At 36.6% G+C, this 23,050-nt stretch overlaps 2 protein-coding genes across 2 annotated transcripts in view; both read right to left on the bottom strand.

Moving 5' to 3' along the window:
- Window positions 1-9,992, bottom strand: part of LOC131774865 (protein crumbs homolog 1) — a 30,245-nt gene extending 20,253 nt beyond the window's left edge. The window contains exons 1-14 of the mRNA XM_059090948.2: window positions 9,876-9,992; window positions 8,414-8,494; window positions 7,848-7,883; window positions 7,052-7,087; window positions 6,541-6,693; window positions 6,203-6,293; window positions 4,213-4,439; window positions 3,459-3,611; window positions 3,031-3,121; window positions 2,524-2,747; window positions 2,033-2,361; window positions 1,649-1,787; window positions 421-746; window positions 114-252 (exon numbers count right to left, since the gene is read on the bottom strand). Of these exons, the coding sequence (XP_058946931.2) occupies window positions 114-252; window positions 421-746; window positions 1,649-1,787; window positions 2,033-2,361; window positions 2,524-2,747; window positions 3,031-3,121; window positions 3,459-3,611; window positions 4,213-4,439; window positions 6,203-6,293; window positions 6,541-6,693; window positions 7,052-7,087; window positions 7,848-7,883; window positions 8,414-8,477 (2,008 nt within the window). The 5' untranslated portion in view covers window positions 8,478-8,494; window positions 9,876-9,992. The remainder of the gene's footprint in view (window positions 1-113; window positions 253-420; window positions 747-1,648; window positions 1,788-2,032; window positions 2,362-2,523; window positions 2,748-3,030; window positions 3,122-3,458; window positions 3,612-4,212; window positions 4,440-6,202; window positions 6,294-6,540; window positions 6,694-7,051; window positions 7,088-7,847; window positions 7,884-8,413; window positions 8,495-9,875) is intronic.
- Window positions 9,993-12,405: 2,413 nt separating this feature from the next.
- LOC131774907 (uncharacterized) lies at window positions 12,406-19,922 on the bottom strand. Its single transcript, XM_066165111.1, has 9 exons — window positions 19,736-19,922; window positions 18,268-18,347; window positions 16,129-16,281; window positions 15,797-15,887; window positions 15,034-15,260; window positions 14,251-14,403; window positions 13,826-13,916; window positions 13,280-13,506; window positions 12,406-12,546 (listed from the first exon to the last, which is right to left on the bottom strand). Exons 2-9 carry the CDS (start codon window positions 18,332-18,334, stop codon window positions 12,500-12,502), a joined length of 1,056 nt encoding a protein of 351 aa, XP_066021208.1. The 5' UTR covers window positions 18,335-18,347; window positions 19,736-19,922; the 3' UTR covers window positions 12,406-12,499.
- Between the last annotated feature and the right edge of the window lie 3,128 nt (window positions 19,923-23,050).

Genomic DNA, 23,050 nt, shown 5'->3' with positions numbered 1-23,050 from the left:
TAAGCCAAAAAAAAAAGACAAACAAACACACAAGCAAATGAGAAAGGAAATAGCTTATGCTAAAAATATGTGTTAGTAATAGAAAATGTAAACTCCTTTCTGTAAAACTGTACCTGAACACCCATACACCTCTACCCTCATTGATATGTGGCTTTTCCAGGCGACCGGGCGGAATCGAATAAAATGTGTCGTTTTTGGCGGATTAAGTGAATGATACACAACAGTATTCCGGTCTTTGTTTGCAACAAATTCCTATATATAAAAAATACAGGAAAAGGAAATACATAACTTTACACTAAGAAGACATGATGACAACAAAATTCTTGGTAGGCAGTTAGGCTCTGTTCAAATAAAATTCGACCAAAATAAAGAAAGGATTAAGTTTGTGTGATTTATTTCTATACATGCAGTTTGTGTCACCTTGGCTACATTCTGCCCTGCCTCCATGTAGTAAGTAAAGGTAGCACCGTTATCACTGTATTGCAACTTGTATTTCGTCACCCACTGGTTATAGTTGGATCTTCCTTGAGTTGCGACAGCCGTCACTCTGAACAACGCACCCAGATCAATTTGAAGCCATTGATTGGCTTTATTATATTTAGCTGACCAGCCTCCTTGCTTCCCTGGAGGTGGTAAGTAGTGAAGTCTTCCCTGAATGGCGGCATGGTTGGGGTCCCATTCCGAGGAGGCTTTCACTTGTCCGTTGGGAATTGCATAACTTGCCATGCCAAGAGCTTTTTCACAAGCTTATTAGAATTAAGTCAAAAAAACAAAAACAGAAAAAAGGCAACCAAACAAATGAATAGATGAGTAAAGATGAATAAATATGAAAAGAAAGGAAAAGAAATAACTAACGTGAAACATATTCTCAATAATAGAAAGCAGTCACCCTCTTGTAGCACAGTGACACTGTATTAAGAGAAAAGCTAGTAAAGTTCTGCAGATGAATCTTTTTCAGATATTATCTTTTCCAACTTCAGTGCCTTTTACCATGTCTAAAAAAACTTTAGGAAATCAACTCACGATATAAATGAGTGGAAAACGTGCTTAAAATGAGATGAGCCGAAAAAAAGACATTTTTCTTATACTACCAAACCCTTTCTGGAGATGTGACAGGCCTTCAACTGCTCTGCATCTTATCGCGACTAAAAACAATAAATTTAATGCCCCTAACCTGGTTTGGTTAGACTTAAGATTTTTTTCTTAAAGTTACTGCGTAGGATAGATGAAAATCAACACTCAAGCTCAGGATGCCTTGCTTCAAGTGTTGAGTGCTATCTTCACATTCTTCGCTAACTGTCGATAATGTCTTGCATTATTTCTCTTGGAAAGGCAATTTGTATTATTTTCATCGATCGTGAACGATTTATGAGCCTTTGAATTTAATCTGTTTAGAAATAAAATGTTAAATAAGAATTAAATTTCCTTATTTTCATAAAAAATGTACTACACCATGGAAAGTCTGTCCGTATGGTACTTTACGCACTCGTAGGTTAGTAGCAGAAGTCTCATTCGTTTGATTTTCGAAATCAACTCGTGCTTAAATATCACACGGACAGCCTATCCATGAAGTATTCCATATTTACGCCACATGTACTTTGCATCATGCATTTACCGGAGGGCTTATTACATGTACATATCACAGTACCTGAGCAACCATACAACTCGACTCTCATTGAGATATGCCCCGACCAAGTCACTGGTCGAAAACGGATATAACGAGCCGTAACTGGTGCGTTAAGGAAATGATAGACAACTGTATTCCGGTCCGTGTTTCCAGAAAAAACCTAAAAGAGAAGGATCGGAAGAGCATCTCTTCATTTAAAACTAAATAGCGACAAATACAGGGACTGAGAGTGCTGTTGAACTAGTCGCGGAAACGAAGTTGTGCAGCAGATTAGGGGTAGGAATGATGATCATTCAAGGAAAACAGCGAAAATATAAAGGTTAAAAGCGGAGGATAAATTCGTAAGAGTAAGAGAGAAACTAAAGCAACCCTATGAATCAACTTGAATGTCTTATTCTTTTTTACCATGTCTGCAGTTTGTCCAGGTTCTTTGTAGTAGGTGAAGGTGGCACCATCATTACTGTATTGCAGCTTGTACTTCGTTACCCACTGGTCATAGTTGTATCTTCCTTGAGTTGCGACACCCGTTACTTTGATGAACGCACTTCCCAGATCAACTTGAAGCCACTGATTTATATTGTTATGGCGTGCTGACCATGCTCCTTGTTTGCCGCGAGGTGGTTTGTAATGGAGTCGTCCTTGAATGGCGGCATGGTTGGAGTCCCATTCCGAAGATGCTCGCACTTTTCCGTTGGGTATTCCATAATTTTCCATCCCAAGTGCCTTCTGACAATCTAAAATGTTTAAATGCGATTAAACTCAATTGTCCTGGAAATTCGATGATTTTGAGTTTCACCATACACTCATCCGTGGCAAATACTCTGCAGCAACAAAATGAAGGTCTAATTTGAAATCAAATGTTGCGCGGGAATAGCTTTTTTTTTTTTTTTTTTTACCTGAGAGAGGAATTCTTATGGAGATCTCACTCGGTCCTTTGTATCTAGGGTGCTGATCCTGTGTGACCCACGGGGGCTTATTTGCATCCGGGGTGCCAATCAGAGCATAAGATCCTCGGAATTCCACCAGGATAGGATCAATAGCACCAACCCTTCTGAGAGAGTCTAAAGCTACTCCAACGTGCGAGGCGGCCGAATCCTGCACGGCGACCAGGACTATTTTACTGAAAAGAAATGCAAAAACACGCAATGACTGAAAAACAAAGAATAAGTACGAAAACGCTGTTTTTCAGCCCAGAATTTTGGTAAAATATGTTTGCATCAGAGAGGTTTGAATACTAAACAAGAAATATCACATGGCTTAAGGATAGCACACTAATGTTTGATAAATGTATGGGATTTAAAAGATGTTAAAGCTGTTATTGTCGGCTTTCAAGTTACAGCGATAGCTAATATCAAAAATAATAAAACTAAACAAAACTAAACTTAAGCCTAAAAACCGCTTACTCTTCTCCCTGGGCGTTGAGAAAATCCTTTAGACGAGTGCCCGCTGACCCATCTCCATGAGTATCAAAGGCTTCTGATTTAAGCACTCTACCTGCATAAAGATAAAAGAAACTGGCATCATTCCTGTCGCAAAGGAACAGGTACATGCAGTGGAGAAAAGTGAAAATTAACAGAAAAATGATAAGTCAACTTTTTTATTCTATGAGTTATTTCATCCTGATTAATCATTGCCACTTTATCACATTCATTTTGAAACCGCACAATCTAATCACCTCAATCCCCGAGTCTGGCCAATGCCAAAGCATAGTTTTAACAACAAAAATTACGAACTTTGTCATAAAATCTAAATATATCTAGTATGTCTATACTAATATATCTAGATTATAACTATCCAAGCTCTTTTTCCGTTTTAATGTAGTGGTTTTTACCTGTTTTCCGTTCCACAATAACAACGTTATGTCCTCTACGATGAAGGGAGTGGTCCTTTCCATCAACTTTAATGTAAGCGATTCCACACGTGTCTGGTTTTTTATTTGGATCATTGCAACCTTCGCTGCGGATATCGATATCTACAAAAGGATCTGTAAACAAACCGACAAGAGTAGGTCACTCATTAGCAACGAGGGCTACTCTCAGTCTTTCTTAGGTTGGGAAGAGTAAGATAAACCTGCACCAGTCACAAACAAACCATCTCTGACGAAACAAAATAGCTCTCAATGGAAAAACAATCAGTTACACCAATTTAAACGTTCTTATAGAACTGATGAACGACAAGTTCTGAAATTTAATGACGATAGGGTTCCAAAGGTCTTTTTACTTTCTTTTATTTGTAAATAACACATTTCAAATACAGAGCAATCTCTTATCTGTCAATAACACATTTAAAATACAGAGCTTAGGGCGGACAGAGAAGGGTACACAGCTTGTCCATGGCGCTCTTTGTACATCGTGCAGCTGAGACAATCGGCTGAAGCATTCATCGAGAAATTGAGAGAATTGTTTAATGCTGTTCTTCAAGAAACAAAGAAAAGACAGCTCTCCTTAAGTTCGCAATAGTAGGGAGTTTATGAGCAATCCTCGCGTCATTCCATGAAAAGCTCTTTCTATCTCCCGTACAAATATATCGCACAGGTTACTTTTTATTTTACTGGATAAAACTTATCAAATATATGTATAACGTACTCTTCGTGAGTGGAACAGTGGTGGAGATCACACTTGGTCCTTTGCCACCTTTGTTCTGTACTTGTTGAACATACGATGGCTTCTTCTCCCTCGAGTATCCAACAAGAGCATATGAACCTCTGTGGTTAAGAAAGTCCAGATCGTGGGCCCCAATTTTCATCAGAGCATCAAAAGCTGGTTTAAGATATCTTGAGCCCTCGTCTTGGACTGCAATCAGGATTATTTTGCTGAAATGGAAAAATAAATTGTGGAAATGTAGCAAAAATTTCACACGGCAAAGGTGAGCGCGTCAGTGAAATTGTATAGTATCAATGAGGTAAGTGTTCAAGGTCGCATACCGCTTAAATCCAGAGTTTCGCGCTCGCTGTGAAACATTCAAATAATAGAAAATGAAAACTTTGACTTAAAAAGGATTTGAAGTAGCTTTCTGGTCCTTTTATTACTTTGCCACTAAGATTAACATTTTCATTGATCGGGTAATCTGGTCAAGGACTATTTTCTCATTAAAGCAGTGGCAACTCAAGGTCGGTTTCCTTGTTCATCTGCCTTGATGTGTTCAAATCTTGCGCCAAATGAAAGTTGTGTGTTGCACCAATTTTTTTTAGATTTTTTGTGCTTGCCTGCGTCTGACATCTGAGGTAAATGCTTATCAGCCTTTCAAGCCAACATTTAGGCCCGATATCTTTCAATTTCTCCCTAATGTCAGGAGCCCATTACTCCTGCTAATGTGTAATGGATGAGATTTTAGGACCCCTTGTTTATATTTGTGACCCTCCACGGGATTTCAGGGAATAAGGTGAACACACGCTCACGTTACACTAGCACGCTAAAACAAAAGAGCGAGCTTTCAACACGTTAGCTGCGTGTAAGTTGCTTGCCTCATTAACTTCGCAGCCATTGTCTTGCTTCGCACGGTAGAAACAAAGGAACGTGTTAAAATATTGCTCGCAACTTTGCACGATATAACACGGTGACCGTACTAATTTTAGAACATGCTTCTTAAAGTTAAACTTGCTTTCGATTTGTGCAAGAAGTACGTCCTAAGCTTTAAGGCTTTTTAGCTCACCGATGCGCCCGGCCGATATACGATACTCAGGATCCAGTGCAACTAATTCGCCAAACGTAAAGGAATATCTCGACTTGTTGTCCATCAAGCTTCGTTTTGCGCCGGCTAACTAGCGGTTCTTTATATAAGAAATGCCGGTTTACTTAGAGTGACGAACAGCGACCGCTTAGGGGACAAGGAGTCGGATATCTGTTGCGAAATGATTCACAAAGATCCGGTACTGGGCTTATTAACTTCGTGAAGCGAAAAGGATTTATACATTACAAGGTAAGAATTAAGTTATAAAAAAGTAATTCATGTGTTCAAACTGAGCTCCTCTGGACCTTGTGAAACACTTCGTGCTCACTGAATTCCCGGTGAAAATCCTGGGGGAAAGAGCCGTGATTTGCCTAACCCTAACCCTAAGCAACTTTCGGAGAGGACAGAAGGTCTTCATTTTCTCCTATATTTTTTAAGTAATACACTGTACAAACACCATTCCCACAATAATTTACTAAGAAGCTGACAAACACAAGTAACAAAGTAAGCTGGGTTATACAAGGCAAGCTAGCGTATTAAGGAACAAAGGAACCTATCGTGTTAAAAAAGAAAATCTAGCGTGTTAGAGAAACAGAGCTCTACCGTGTTAGCCCGATATGACAAAGGCTACAACATGCTTTCTAAAATCAATTGTTTTCATGCCCATATTTGCATGGTAAGCGTGTCATGCCATTAGCGTGCGAGCGTGTCATAACGTGCTTTGTGCGTGCGTTCACCTTATTCCCTGAAATCCCGTAGAGGGTCACATTAATGATAATAGATTCTGCGCAAAATTTCAAGATCTGGCCCATGTTAAATATCATTTTTAAAGGCTAAAAGATGAAAGTTTGTAAGACAAGCTAGTGCCAAGAGGATATCAACTGATATTCTCTTGCTGGTACTTACTCTCCAGCGATCCCGTTAAGAAAGTCTTTCAACTGGTTTGCAGCGGCAGTACTTCCATGAGTATCGAAACTGACGGAGTGTTCCACAATTCCTGCATTGAAGATTGTTTTTTTTTTTGGTATTTAACGGAGTAAAAGACAAAAAGGATTCTATTTCATACGTATATGGTGCTTTTTTGTATTGCTGTGCAATAATGTCTATTTTCGATTATTTTTTCTCATTTGACTCGCTGCAAAAAATCAGTTCTTCTAACTACTCATTTGTAGTCGATTTCTTTTTTCCAAATTTCAAATTTTCGATGTTATTTGCACTTAAAAAACACTATTTAAGTACTTTACCTGTTATAGCATCCAAGACAACAACATTATGCCCTCTCTTTTTCTTGGAGTGTTCATTCCCATTCACCTTAATGTATGCTCTGCCGCATGTATTTGGCGTTTTTCCCGGGTCATTGCAGCCTTCGCTACGGATGTCTATTCTTATAGAAGAAACTGTCAAACAACAAGAAAACGGACGATGAAACAATTCAAATATCTCTTTGCATCGGTAAAGGTAGAAGCGGTGAACTTTCTCCGAGTGACGGGTTATTCTAACAATAATTTACTTCGTCTCAGTTTTGCGCCAATTGGAGTACTACATGGGATAAGTGGAACAAAGCTGAATGAATTGAATGCTGCGTAAACGTATTTGAGTGAAGAGGGCCCTTGCCCAGTCATATTTTGTTCTGTGACTCTAAAGAATGGGGCTCAGAACTTGGATTAACGACTTTTTGACTGAGAAACTCAGTCATGGCATTGTTGAAAATGTAAAAGAAAGTTTGTGAAACAATGTACGTTTAAGTAAAGTTACCGTCTGGTACAGCTCTACGCCCTCGCGAAAGAATGCCTGAAATAGATAACAAAAGAATCAAACCAGATGGATTTTAAATGTAATTAGCAACCATTTACCGAAATTGAGGCAGTGGATATTTACCTCGCCGCTTCTAGATAAATATTCGTTTCAGTGAAGACCAAAACAGTGATATAGTATAGCACACCAAGATGGTTTTTACTCATTTATTCCTGCAACAATAAAAATATTTTCGAGCGCAAATTCCGCGCTTGTTGCTCTTAGGTAAATGGCAAAGGATATTCGTAGTTTGAGAAGCCAATCAGAGCGCGCTTTCAAAACCATTTACTGTTTCCGTATATATTAATGGTGGATAAACCTCTTTGCTAAGGTGATATATCAGTAGATAATTGCCGGAAGTAGGAGAAAACAAGTGTTTTTGCGGTGAGACCTCTAGAGCGACTGTGAATCACCAGACGTGCGCTATTTGTTTGAGCCTTTTTTCAGATCATAGCATCGTTTTACGAGATGTTTGTGCTTATCAACCAGCGCAAAAAGCAACAACAACCAACAACAACAAAAAGTCAAATTAGGAATTACAAAACACCCAAAGCAACTTAAATGCGAGTTTTTGATTTTCGTTTGACTTTTGTGTTGACTCTTGAAATTTCCCCCCTAGATAACTTAAAACGATCACAAAAGAACAAAAAGCCTTAAACAGCTCATCTACACATTCACAAGTTTCCGCGTCTTTCAAAATTCCCTATTGTAAAGTATACAACAGAATGGGTAAACACAATATAACAACTTCTCTTACGAGGTTTCAAGAAAGAACGCCCAGTAGATGGTTTTCCTACAAATTAAGAAAAAACGAATTTACAGGATGAACACTCGATTTAATTCCTTTTAAAGGAAAAAAATTAAGCATCATAAACCTGAATTAGTTAGATGCACTGCAGGTAAACTTATTTTAACAACTACTTCTTATGTAGGAAAGATTTCCGCATAACTCCATCTTATTCTTAAACAAAAAGTTCGTCCTTAAGGCAAACAAATTTATTCCCCATGGTGTTTTTATTCAAGAAAACTCCAAATGTGGCTGGGGTAGGGCTATATGGAAATCTTGCCCTTAAATATCAACTTTACATTTTACGTAACAAATACCAAATAATTATTTTTAAAAAAATAGTAAAGAGTAGATTATTTAGAGCAGAGAGTAGGACAAGATTTCCGTGTAACGCTGTACTGATCTTTAACTAAGGCAATCCATTGTTCACGCTACTTTTTTAAAATTTCTCTATCCAATAACTGTGGGCAGAATGAGGCATGAGGCCGTGCGGACATTTTACCAACAGTAGAGTTAGTTAAGACTAAAAATTTTACCTTCGAGTGTAGTGAAAACATCTGAAATTATCAGAGCAACCAACGAGGCAAAGAGCAGCTTCATTATACGTTCGACAACACCTATGTATAGCACAGAAGAGAATGCAATTGCACTAACAAATATTGTATCTGAAATGGAGGGGTGTAAGTGTAGGTAATGGGGAAGTATTTTCATATTAATCAATTTTTCTGCCTGCTTTTTCGGACAAAACTTTGAAAAACTGTACGATGTGATTGGTTCCGGAATTTTTTCATCCTGTAAATTAATCCAGACTCAGTTGTTAACACTGATCTTCATTCCTCGAAATGGCAATTTTAAAATTATTTTTGATGGATATCTTATCCCGTTTATAGGTATAATGTAAACTTTTAACAGTTTCTAGCATTCGATTGACGAAAGAATCTTCAGTTCAGGACCTTAGTAAGAGTTTCGGATTGAAAATTTGCTACAGTGCGCACGTTTCTCAAAAATTGTGAAATAGAGGGCGTGACATGGCAATCGCTTTTACTATGCTAATTTAATAGGAAAATCCCATTATTTAACAGTTTTTGGGGACGGTTTTGGAAATTACTCGATCGATTTTCCCAAAAGGTCAAGATTTTCTTATTTGAGATAAAGCTTGGCTACTTAGTTAATTTCAACAAATCAATAATATTGCTAACTTTAAAGTTGATTTAACTTAAAAATACCTGCGAAAAACAAATATAATCTATCGGATAGGACTTGATTTAAAACTCTCTCCGTAAACAGTATTATTTCGCGGCAGATAAATCCACTGTAAACTTAGGGGCATCATTATCTTTAAACTGTTGAATTCTATTTATAAATTTTAACTGATCAATCTTGAGGCTACACCTCACAAAAAAATTAAACAGAGGCGCTACTAATTTTTTTTAGCAATTTACAGAAACTCGATTGATAATAAAAATATGAAGATGATTTCATTATTCGAATAACTTTCTTGAGACAATTATTGCAAAGGATAAATTGTCCATTTTCCATCACATGCAGATATGTAGAGGTAACTTTTAAAAATAATTTTGAAATTGATTTCGACGGATTTAAAAAAGTAAGTTATGAAAAAATCCCATCCTTTTACTCGGAGTTAGATAACTTTAGAATAAACAAATAGAATAGCGCAGAGGTAATAGTGCAAATTAAACCTAATTTTTTTTTGTCATAATTGCTATTTTTTATCTCTGTCATTTGTTCGGTTATTATTATTAGGGCTTCGAGTTCCAACTTTAATAAAATAATCGATATTAAAGACAGCTTCATTGCTCACATTTCTACACAAAGTACATTTAATTGCTGATTGTTTTAGAGTAGTTATAAACAGTGGAAAAAATGGAACTTAAGTGCCAAAATTCACACGATTTTGCATTGTGAGCACCTATCTTTAAGATGTATTCTTACTTTTGGATTGGATTTAAATTAAAAAAAAAACCTGAGATCAATTACCTTTTCTGCTTCTCTATGAAGTGTATTATCGATTCTTTCCTCGGAAAAACGTCCAACAGCTCGTCTAGTACTTTCTTCAAGTGTGCGGCTCAAGAAAATACTGTGTAATTTGAATTGTGGGTGTCTAATTTACATAGTCCAACAACTAAATAATTATCTAAAAAATTAAATTAAATTAACATCAGCTGTTTGTTTTTGCGTTGAAAGATTTTTATACATTGAATCACAACTGCAATTTGGAATGCGCTAAGCAGAAAATCATAGAATTCTCTTTTAGCGCAAAGATCTCGTCAAGTGACATTAATTTTTTGATCTATGTGGATAATGCTCTTCTTTGAGCACGTGTCATAAGGGAGTTACAAGGAAATTAATTCAGAAAGCTGAGGAAACAAGGAATCGGGCTAATTACGACATGTGGTTTTAGCTTTATTTACATTAGAGCAATATCAAGGCCGTCGACACGAAAATGTTAGGGACCTTAAGCAGTCAGGACTGCAACGCCAAGGAAGACCTCGATTAAATAATGAATTTCTGCCGTGTGTTTATCGACTCATACAGCGCCACATCTCAACTTCAGCATAACGTATAAAAGAAGAGTTGAGTTCCAAATGGAAATTAAAATAATTTGCCGTCGCGGTTTCGGTTCGCAGACGAAGCAAATTGTGGTGATTTGACGTTTCTTTTTCATAGGACGGCTAAGAAATGTACAAAGTTTTAAAACTCACGTGCTGAGCTATTGTTCTGCCAATCAGATCTTTTGTTTTTCCATGTTCTCGTTGTCCTCGCCGTCGAAGTTTGCTTAAGGTCCCTATTGACCGAAAATCGTGCTCTTTTGCACTTTTACTTTGAATTCCACCTGAATACAATGAAGTTCATTTAGTTTTTTGACACAATTAAATTCAACAATCAATCGCTGATGGTTACCTTTGAATAAACTTTGTTATTTCCATTTTATATTTCATACCTATGGAGTAGCGGCGTGAAAAGAAACTCAGAGAGCGAACATTTCAGAAAAACCTACGCGTTGAAAAATTCATCTAAGTGTTCATCAAGTGTTTATGAGATATTTGTATAAGCAGAGAACCGATTGACATATTCGTTTCCTCTTGCAAGTTGACAAAACGTAAGTGGACTAAAGAAGGAGACTGTCAACAGATGAGTAGCAAGACAAGTAAGAGAGTTTGATAGATCACAGACCCAAGGGCTTCATACAATGCCCTGCTGTCTAGAGTTTGATTTTAAAAAAAGGTCAAAACCTATCATAACATTTCTGAATTGAATATTGAGTCTGAAAGAGGTTGGCATTGTATTTCTGTCACTCACAAACAGCCTTAGCCCTGAATTACCTCGGACACTTTTTTTTTCTAAACGTTTTCATAAATATAAATCGAATATTAAGCGTCTATATTTTTCCTCCAGTTTTCGCTTTGCGATAAAATTTGAATATGTGCTTACTAGAATTATTTTGCACTTTCTTCTTTGCCTCTGCATTACCACAGTAGACAGTTTAACACTATCTATTCCCAAATTTTCTTCTAATATTGATCAATTCTGCTGGATTTTCCCTTTTTTGCCTTGAGTGTATCATTAGAGGAAGGCCAAGATCTTTATGAAACGGTATTTTCTTGGATGCAATGAATTGTTTGGTATCAACGTTGACTTAATCTGATTAATGTTGACATCGGTTTCGTTCTGAGATTGTCGTCCAGTCTGACCACATGTGCGGAATGAAAACCAAATATTTCAACATTTTCTGAAAAATTGCGGCAGTGTACAGACACAAGGGTATACGATTATGCCATTTTTTGGTAGTGGAATAAAGTACACTATAAAAGCGTCTGTTCTAGGTGGGCACACCGATTTGCCCAATCATGAAACTAGCAACATACATATAAATATATTGCTTTAGCTGAGCGCTAATGAGTTGAGAGTCAGGCAGTTAATTCCCAACAACAGAAGCAAAATGGGAAATCTAATTTACAACTTTGTTCACCTTCAAAACTAAATAATCCAATCATAAGGATCTATTAAATTTTGGGACAGAAGGGAAGGTGGAACTTTTCAAATGATCAAATTATCTGTCCAGAGTAGATTTTGTTCATATTTGTTAGTTCTATTTGTCAAGTTATCTGTTATTTGTTAGATAATAATCTTGTTCTCAAGTTTATGATGCACTGAATATAACGTCAAAAATGAAGATCAGACGAAATTAATTTAGCTCATGAAGGCACCATAGGCCTTTCCAGGTCTTCTATCATTTTATCGCGAGTTTGAACAACGCAGGTTAGTCAACGCATCAAATTGAGGTAACGCAGTGTGAAATTTTGATTTTAGCTTAAGACGACAAATTGCCACGTGGAAAAAGTGGAAAGATCAAAACGCAAACGGTCGTAATTGAATTCAAGCCAGCCTCGGTCCAATTGTGTTTAAGTGCAAAATGAGGGGAAGAAATGAAAAGAAAGAACTAGACTGAAGTTGGCCCATCTAAAACAAGTATGATGGAACAGAAAAAAAGCAAGTAACCTTTTGATTTTTATTTACCTTACAATGTTTCATACATGTATCTTTGTCTTTTTTGCATTTTTTTGAGATGTATGACGACAGCTGGTTACATGCAATGGATGTCAAACGATATTGGGTTCGCATTTGTCGTCCCCTTCGTCAATGACGCCTGAACAAAAACAAAGAAAAAAGATTGGTCACATCAAAAGCGAATTACGAATTCAACTTCAAGTTCGAGAGTAAAGAAAACGTGCTTTGAATCATAAATGGGAAACGGAAGAAAGAATGGTACGTTTTAAAACAAACAAAGTATTGTGGATCTTCAGTGGATAGGACTTGACTAAGGGATTCCTTCCTTGCACCCATTGTTGGTTGACTCGTTTAGATCTCAAATTACCCACATAAGATAAAAAAGGGATTAGTCTCAATTAGAAACGACACAGCAAACAATCTCGATATCGCCTTACTGGCAGTTATTATAAATACACAGCATCTAAAAGATGAAGTTTGCTTACCAAGATTTTTCATTATGCTCTTTGGGCATTACCATTGAGTAAGTTTTTCAAACAAATAATAACATTCTGTTTACGTTAAATGAGTTATCTCTGATATGAATTCATTCCATGATTGTGACAATCATGCAGATTACCAATTTCATTTTAAAATTACGGAAACTTAGATTTGAAATTAAGGATTTTCTTAGTGACGTTGTGTTAGGCTAAAACGATAGGTTGCTGAGACATTCATCGGAAAAAAATTAGTTGGAGGTCATATTATCCAAGAAACCTAAAGAAATCCTCGAACTCATGTCAAGATGGTTTCTATCTCGCGTATAAATGTATCGCATATGGAAAACTTAAGCTTTCCACATACAAGTATTGTTTAATAATTGTATAACGTACTTATCGTAAGTGGAACTGTCATGGAGATCACACTTGGTCCCTGCCCACTCTTTCTCTGTACTTGTTTAACATAAGATGGCCTCTGCTCTCCTGCGTGTCCAACAAGAGCATACGATCCTCTATAGTCAAGAAAGCCCAGATCGTAACCTCCAATTCTTTTCAGAGCGTCAAAAGCTTGTTTGAGATGTATCGAGCCCTCGTCTTGGACTGCAATCAGAATTATTTTGCTGAAATGGACAAGGAAATTGTGGAAATGTAGCAAATGTTTCACACGGCAAAGGTTAGCTTATCAGTGCAATCGTATCATGTCAAAGAGGTAAGTCTTCAAGATGGCATAGTAAAAACGATTAAATCCAGAGTTTCACTCACTGTTAAATATTTAAACTATAGAAAATGAAAACATATTCTTTACATGGATTTGAAGTAACGTTCTGGCACCTTATAACTTTAACACTAAAATTAGCCTTTTCGTTAAACGGTTAAATTGGTCCGTTTTCTGATTTATAAAACAAGACTAAACTAAACTAAAGCCAAAAAACTGCTTACTCTGCTTCCTGGGCGTCGAGTAAAACTCCTAAACGATTGCCCGCGGACTCATCCCCATGAGTATCAAAGGCCTCTGATTTAAGCACACCAGCTGCATATAGAGAAGGAAATTGGCATTATTAGTCGCGTATTTTCGAGATTTTCACGTTGAATATAATCAATTGAAGAAACCCACACATAAAATGCAAAAACGTGACAATTCACAGAAAATGATAGGTCAACTTGTTCTATGAGTTATTTTATCTTGATTGATCATTGCCGCTGTATCACATTCATTTTGCAACCGCACAATCTTATCACCTCAAACCCCGAGTCTGGCCAGAGTTTTAATGACAAAAATGACGAACTTTGTCATAAAATATTTAGATCTCTACTAGGTTTATAACTATCCAGGCTCTTTTCCTATTTTAAGTGATGGTTTCTACCTGTTTTCTGGTCCACAATAACAACGTTATGTCCTCTGAGATGACGGGAGTGGTCCTTTCCATCGACTTTAATGTAAGCGATTCCACACGTGTCTAGTGTCCTATTGGGATCATTGCAACCTTCGCTGCGGATATCGATATCTACAAAAGGATCTATAAACAAAACGACAAGAGTAGGTCACTCGTTAGCATCAAAGGTTAATATCAGTCTTTAAGAGGTTTGCAAGCGCATAATGAATGCTCGCCAATCACCAACGAAAAATCGAAATAAAATTTCAGATCATGTTCGACGAAAAAAAAATGTCGATGAAAAAACAATCAGCTACACCAATTCACACGTTCATACAGAACTGATAAACGACAAATATCTAATGTTTGATAGTACAGGTAATGTGACATTCGCAGTGGGAGCTACTTCCATTCTTTAGCAGTTTTAAAGAAAAAATTCAAACATGTTTTTCCTTGTACATTCCCGTATCTGTCAATAACCCATTTAAAATACAGAGCTTAAGGCGGACTAAGAAGGGTACACAGCATGTTCATGGCTCTCCTCGTACATGGGGCAATTGTGACAATCGGCTGAAGTATTCATCGAGACAATTTTTTTGTGATTTTATCCAAGAAAAAAAAGAAAAGACAGCTCTCCTTAAGCTTGCAATAGTAAGAAGTTTATGAGCAATCCTCGCATCATTCCATGTCTTTTTACCTTGCGTACAAACATATCACACAGGGGTTACTTGTTATTTCACGGTAAAAAAACTATCAAATATATGTAAAACGTACTCTTCATGAGTGGAACTGTCATGGAGATCACACTTGGTCCTTGCCCACTCTTGCTCTGTACTTGTTTAACATAAGATGGCTTCTGACGTGCAGGGTGTCCGACAAGAGCATATGATCCTCGGTAGTCAAGAAAGCTCAGATCGTAGCCTCCAACTCTTGTCAAAGCGTCAAAAGCTTGTTTAAGATGTATTGAGCCCTCGTCTTGGACTGCAATTAGGATTATTTTGCTGAAATGGACAAGGAAATTGTGGAAATGTAGCAAATGTTTCACACGGCAAAGGTTAGCTTATCAGCGCAATCGTTCAATGAGGTAAGTGTTCAAGGTCGCATGGTTAATACGATTGCATCCATAGTTTCTCTCTCTGAGAAACACCAAAAACTATAGAAAATGAAATAAAAACTTGTACTTAACATGGATTAGAAGTAACATTTTGGTGCCTTTATTACTTTACCACTAAAAGTAACCTTTTCATTGAACGGGTAAACTGGTCCATTTCAGTTCTGATTAAAGCAGTGGCATGTCCACGCTTATTTCCTTGTTTATCTGACTTGTTGTGTTCAAACCTTGCGCCGAATAATCGCACAATTTTTATGATCGAGCACGTTTGCATGTGTATGACACCTGAGGCAAATGCTTATCAGCCTTTCATGCCAACTTTTGGGCGGGATCTTTAAAATTTCACCCTCGTGAGTTTTGAGTGGGATTTGCAAGACAAGCTTGTGCCGAGAGGATGTCAACTGATATTCTCTTGTTGGTACTTACTCTCCAGTAATCCCGTTAAGAAAGCCTTTCAACTGGTTTCCAGCAGCACCATTTCCATGAGTATCGAAACTGACGGAGTGTTCCACAATTCCTGCATTGAAATTTTTTTTCTCGGTATTTAACGGAATAACAGGCAAAAAGGTTTCTATTTTATGCGTATATAGTTCTTTCTTGCATTATTATGAAATAATATGCCTATTTTCAATTTTTTTCTCATTTTACACGCTGCAAAAATAAGTTCCTATAACTACTCATTTGTAGTCGATTTTTTTCAAATTTCATTTTCTCAATGTTATTGGGACTTAAAAAATAACACCACTTAAGTCCTTTACCTGTTACAGCATCCAGGACAACAACATTATGCCCTCTCTTTTTCTTAGAGTGTTCATTGTCATTCACCTTTATGTAAGCAATGCCACATGTATTTGGCGTTTTTCCCGGATCATTACAGCCTTCGCTGCGGATGTCTATTTTTATAGAAGAACCTGAGAAAGATAGTGGACAGTGCAACAGATTAAATATCTATCTGTATCGGTAAAGGTAGAAGCAAAGAACTTTCTCGAAGTGTCGAATATCTCTACCAATAATTCTTCTAATGACAGTTTTGCACCAATTTGAGTGCTACAAATGGATAAGAGGTTTAAAACTGAATCAAAGTGTTCCCCCCTCCTTGGTCTAGAAGCTGGATACACTTGATAGTGTCTTACCATTTTTATTAGTATCAGAAAAATATTTTCAGTATACGTTAAAAGATGAAGTGAAGGGTGGTACATTGTGAGCTCAGTAATAAAATAAGGAAGTATATTTTTCAACGTGCCTCCAGCGTTGCGCGAAGTCAAAAATTATGCTATTGCAGTTTTCAAATGTCTCATTTGTTGTGGCCAATGTTTTATTTCATTTTTTTTTTCTCCCAAATAGGTCTTATATTTCCTCACCCATTAATTTAACTTATTCTTTTCGCCTTTCCACCAATCATTTTTACACCATTTTTTTTTTGCTTTATTTAGATTACACTGCCCATCATATATCATGTTTCACGCCCCTTTTAGCAGCGTGTCTTATTTTGTGTCCGATGAGTGTATTGTGCCTCGTATATTTACCTCGCCGCTTTGAGATAAATACTTGTTTTAGTGAAGACTAAAACAGTAAGATAATACAGTACACCAAGATTATTTTAACTCCTTTATTTCTTTAACAGCTGAAATATTTACGGGCGCAAATTCCGCGCTTGTTGCTCTGAGGTGAATGGTAAAGGATATTCGTAGTTTGAGCAGCCAATCAGAACTAGCCTTAAACGCTATTTACTTTTTCAGTAAATATTAAAGGTGGAAAAACCTCTTTGGTGAGCTGGTATATCGGTAGATGATTTCAGGAAGTGAGAAAAAAAAACTGTCCTTGTGGTGAGACCTCCAGGGCGACTGTGAATCATCAGACGTGCGCTATATGTTTGAGCCCTTTTTAAATCATAGTATCGTTTAAAGAAATGTTTGTGCTTAGAAACTGAAAGAAAAAGCAACAACACAACAACAAAAACAAAAAATCAAAAAGCCTAAAAGCATTTTAAATGTGAATTCTTGTTTGTAGTTTGACTTTTGGTTGACTCTTGAACTTTCTTCCTCTGATAATTAAAAACGATTCACGTCGCTACAGCAGATAATTGCAAAGACAATAATTAAAGAGTAGATTTTTCTTTTGTCTAAAACATGGCAATAAAAAGGCAACACTGTAAAGCAGAGCTTAAGGCAAACAATTTAAGAAGCAATGTTGAAGATACGATCATGCTCGAGCATGTCATCAACTGACAAATATCATCACCGGGAACGGCTCTAAAAGCTTAGAGCAGTTCATCTACACTATCACGAGTTTCCTTGTCTTTCAAAATTCCCTATGGTAAAATAAAAACAGAGTGGGAAAAAGAAGTTGTTTATAATAATGGAAACAACCCATCTTACAAGGTTTTAAGAAAGACCGTCCGGCAGGTAGGTTTCTTCAAAAATTACAAAGAAAAAAGGGAATCATAGGATGAACATTCGATTAAATGCTCGTACTTGCCTTGTTTAGGAAAAAAAAAGTATCAAAACGTGGATTAGATGCACTGCAGGAAAACTTATTTTAACAATTACTTTGATAGATAGAAAAGTTTTCCGTATAACTTCATCTTATTCTTAATCCTTGAGACAAACAATTCAAAATGCAAAACTTCAATTCAATGCAAAACTGTCATTAGAAGAATTATTGAGCATGATATCAAATATATGTTCTACTTAGCAGCTAAAAAAATGTTAAATAGTAGGTTATTATGAGCTGAGAGTAGGAAAAGATTTCCCTACAAAGTCATGCTATTCTAAAACAATGCCATGCTTTCAAAGACAATCAAGATTTTGAGCCATTTTTTAAAGTGGGGGGAGAGGAAGGAGGGGCTGTGCGGACATTTTGCCGACGTTATAATTAGTTAAGACTAGAAATTTTACCTTCAAGTGTGGTGAAAACATCTGCAATTATCAGAGCAACAAACGGGGCAAAGAGCAGCTTCATCATGAGTTTGCTACACCTATATATAATACAAAAAAGAGAATGCAAATGCACAAATACATAGTTGCTGAATGGGGAGGTGTTAGTGGAAGTTCGTACCAGAGCGTGGATAACTGGGGAAGCGTTTTCATTTTAACGCTTATCATTTTTTCCACCTGCTTGTTCGGACAAAATCTCGAAAAAACAGACGTTGTGATTGGTTCCGGAACACTTTGGAATTGTTCACTCCTGTATTGAATCCAGACTCAATCGTTAAGACTGATCTTCCTTTCTCAAAATGGAAAATTTGAAAAAGTTTACTAAACTCGAGAGGACGTTGTTTGTTTGGAGTTTGGCGATTTAAAACCATTTAACTCACCATGAAATTGTAGCATTATTTAAATTATTTTTATCCCGTTGATAGGTATGACGTTATTTTATAATTACTTTGAGAATATGTGTTAACTTTGAACAGTTTCTGGCATTCGATTTGAGAGACGCGAATCTTAGGTTCAAGACCTTGCTAAGAGTTTTGAATTCAAAATTTGCAACAATGCGCAGGTTTGTCAAAAATTGTACAATAGTAAGCGTGGCATGCAATCACTACTACTATGCTAATGTTATGGGGAAATCCCGTTAAACTGTTTTTCGGGACGGTTTCAGAAATTCTTCGGTAGACTTACCCAAAACTTCAGGATTTTCTTATTTGAGATAAGCCTAAGTGCTTAGTGAATTTCAACTAATTAATGATGCTGCTAAATTTAAAGTTGATTTGACTTGAAAATTTGTCCAACGAAAAACAAATATAATCTATCGAATAGAGCTTAATTTAAAACTTTTTCCGTAGAAAATATTATTTTGCGGCAATTAAATCAACTGTAAACTTAATGGCATCATTATTTTAAAACTGCCGAATTTAATTCATTGATTTCGACTAATTAACCTAGAGGCTACACCTCACAAATTGAGAATTCAGTAAAGGCGCCACCTATTTTATTTGGCAATTTGTTGAGTCTAATTCACAGAAACCCAATTGAAAATTAAATCATTTAAATATCATATCATCATTTAAAGACCTTTGTTGAGACAAAATTACTGCAGATGATAAAATGTCTTTTTTTCATAACTGCTATTTTTCACCTCATTTTTCAGTCAGCATTATCTCATTCTGTTCATTATCATTATTAAGGCTCCCAGTTCCAAATTTAATAGACACAGTTGATAGTAAAGACAGTTTCAACACTCAAATTTTTTAAACAGACTACATTTAATTGCTAATTGTTTCAAAGTATTTTATTATAAAAAGTGAAAAAAATTGAACTTCATTGCCAAAATTCAAACGATTTCGCGTTGAGGGCGTCTATAATCGAGAATTATTCTTACTTATTTATTGGATTTAAATTAGAAAAAAAAGCTTAGGTTAAATACCTTTTCTGCTTCTCTATGAAGTATTTTATAGATTCTGTCCTCGAAAAAACGTCCAACAGCTCTTGTGAACTGCTTTTTTAAATTGTACGGCACAAGAAAATACTGCGTAATTTGAATTGTTGGTGTCTGTTTTACACAGACAACAACTAAATAAATGTTTCAAAAATAAGAATTAATTTAACACCAGCTGTTTGCTTTTGCGTTGAAATATTTTTAGACATTGAATCACAACTGCAATTTGCCCTGCGTTAACAAAGCAATAATGGAGTTCTCTTTTAGAGCAAAGATGTCTTTGAAGTGACATTAATTTTTTTGATCTCTGTGGATAACGCTCTTCTTTGAGCTCATGTCATTAAAGTCACAAAGAAATTAATTCGGAAAGCTGAGAAAACAAGGAACTGGGCTAATTTCGACATGTGATTTTAGCTTTATTTAAATAAGAGCAATGCTAAGGCCGCCGAAATGAAATCGTGCCTGAAATTGTTTGGTATTAATGCTGACTTAAACTGATTAATGTTGACATCGGTTTCGTTCTGAGAGTGTCGTCCAGTCTGACCACATGTACGGAATGAAAACGAAATGTTTTCTAAAACATTGTGTTAGTATACAATCAAAAGAGTATATGATGAAAAATTAAAAAAAAGTACAAATTCTCAATTTTTTTGGTAGAGGAATAAAGCGCACTGTAAAAGCGTATGAACAAGGTATCAAATCATGAAGCTAGCAACATACATATACACATATTGATTCAGCTGAGCGCTAACAAGCTGAGAGTCAGACAGTAAATCCCAAACAGAAGAAGAAAAAGGAGAAATCCGATTTGCAACTTCGTTCACGCAGAATATCAGAATTACGAAATACGCCAATGATAATGATCTATTAAATTTTGGAACAGGAGGGAAGGGTGAACTTTTCAAATAATAAGTGTCAATCACTGGGTAGATTTCGTTGGTATTTAGTTCTATTTGTCCAACATCAGAGCAAGAAAAGAGAAAATCCGTTAAGTTAGTTAGATGATCAGTTATTTGTTAGATAATCATCTTGTTCTCAAGTTTATGATACACTGAATGTAACCTCAAAAATGACGAACAGACGAGATCCTCTATCATTTCGTCGCGAGTTTGACCAACGCAGGCTGGTCAACACATCAAATTGAGGAAAAGAAGTGTGAACTTTTGGGGTGTGCTAAAGACGACTAATTGCTTCGTGGAAAGAGTGGAAAGATCAAACGGAACTGATCGCAATAGGCCATTTCCGAATTACCTTTTGCCCCTTTTGCCTCCAAAACGAGGACTGGTGCTCAATCATTCGTTTGAAATGTGTTTAATTTGCATGTGAATGAAAACTTATAACAATATGAAAGGATGAGCATTAGGACTCGCTTTGAAAATGAGGCCAATGGTAATTTAGAAATTGCCTATTGAATTCTAGCGCCGGCCTCGGTCAAAATGTGTTTAAGTGCAAAACGAAGGGAGGAAATGATAAGAAGAATGGGCCACTTCCGAGTTCTCGAGATTCAGTGATCTGGTACCGAAATTACAGCGCAAGGACGAGGCTAAGTGCGAAGTCGTTCTCGTTGGTATAAAGAATAAAGTGCTGTGGTGGGGAAAATGAGAGAAAAACTTCTCGAAATTCAGTGGGAGAGAGTGAAAAATTATTTGTTGGAGAGAGGCATTCAGCTAAGCTAAGTGAAGGCGGCAAAGGAAAGAAAGAAGCATAGCTGTTCGAGTTATGCAAGAAAGCTGCAGCAATGAAGAAGATCCAACCAGCCACCTTTGCTGAAGACCGAAAAAAGCTGTTGGAAGAGCAATTATAAACAAGTTAGGGCAAATTTCTGGTTCCTAAAATGTTGGATGCTTGGATGCACAACCTCTTTAACTTTCCAGAGTTTTCGTTCAGTGTTCACATGCAACCTGGCCGAGCCTTGCCTCAGTTTCTTATATGTCATCATTTACTTCGAATTTAATCGTTCTTTTTTTCTTTTTGAATCGTAGCAAGGGTTTACTGTAATTAGCGAAACGATCTGAACGAACAAATTGGAAATCTTTTACTAGCGAAGTCAACTCAAAATCTGCAATTAGCAAAATGGGAGGCTGTAATTTGCGAAGAGAAAATTTGTAATTTACGAAACGAGAATCCGTGCTGTAAACTCCATCGACCGAGAGGATGAATCGATCAGTTCGTCACTAGCGTAGATTGTAAACCCAACGTAGCATATAATCTTAACTATAAATACAATTTGAACCCCAAGCTAATTTTTTTCTGATTTTATTCCATCTTTGAATATTTTTGTCGTAAAAAAGGGCAATGGTATGAGATAACTTCTATGTTTTCATGCTGAATATTCAAGTGAATATTTTGCAAAGTACACGACGAAGATTTTCCTTTCGTTCCCAAGTTGTTATTTCATGCAAGATTACTTACGTAAACCACGCCGGTAGTGAACTGACTGATTCATCCTTCTAGCTGGTGGCTAAAAGTTTTTTTTGCACTTCTAGTGTGGTCAATTAAAGATCTACGTACTTTCCATTTCGCAAATTACAGATTTCCATTTCCAAAATTTAAGAGTTTGAGTTCATTTAACAATGTACAGGTTTAAATTTAGTTTCGTTTCGTTTTGCAAACTACCGCAAGCCCTCACTACGATTCAGCTGGAAGTAAACTACGCCAGGTTAAATAGTGACATCAGAACAAGTGAGGCAACGCTGCATACGGACGTCCAGCGAGAGCTCTGGAACGTTAGAAAAGTAGTACGTCCGAGCATTAAAAATTTTTTTATTGGAAATTTGTCGTCACTTGTTTGTAATTTCTCCCTCAAAAAGCTTTTTGCGGTCTTTGGATGAAGGGGCAATTTTGATCTGCTTCCTTGCCACAGCTTTCTCGCATAAATCAAACTGTTCCGGATTTTTTTTTTCTTTTTCCGCCTTCACTTCACTTTCAGCCTTTCTAACGGATTATTTTTTAACTCTCTTTCAATGAATTCCAGAAATTTTCACTCGTTTTCTCTACCAAGGCACTTCTTTCTGTCGCTGAGAGAAACTTCGCAATTAGCCTCGTCCTCACGCCGCTGTTTTTGGATGAAGAGGCAATTTTGATCTGCTCCTTGCTACAGCTTTCTCGCATAAATCAAACTGTTCTGGATTTTTTTTTCTTTTTCCGCCATCAATTTACTTCAGCCTTTCTAGCGAATAATTTTTTCACTCTCCTCCAATGAAATTTGAGAAATTTTACCAAGGCACTTCTGTCAATCGATGAGAGCGACTTCGCAATTACCCTCGTCCTCACGCCGTACCTTCGTTACCAGATCACTAAACC

Source organism: Pocillopora verrucosa, chromosome 4 (genome assembly GCF_036669915.1).
Source record: "Pocillopora verrucosa isolate sample1 chromosome 4, ASM3666991v2, whole genome shotgun sequence".
Taxonomy (NCBI): Eukaryota; Metazoa; Cnidaria; class Anthozoa; order Scleractinia; family Pocilloporidae; genus Pocillopora; species Pocillopora verrucosa.
The sequence above is the reverse complement of the archived record's forward strand: the minus strand, read 5'-3'. Positions and strand labels throughout refer to the sequence as shown.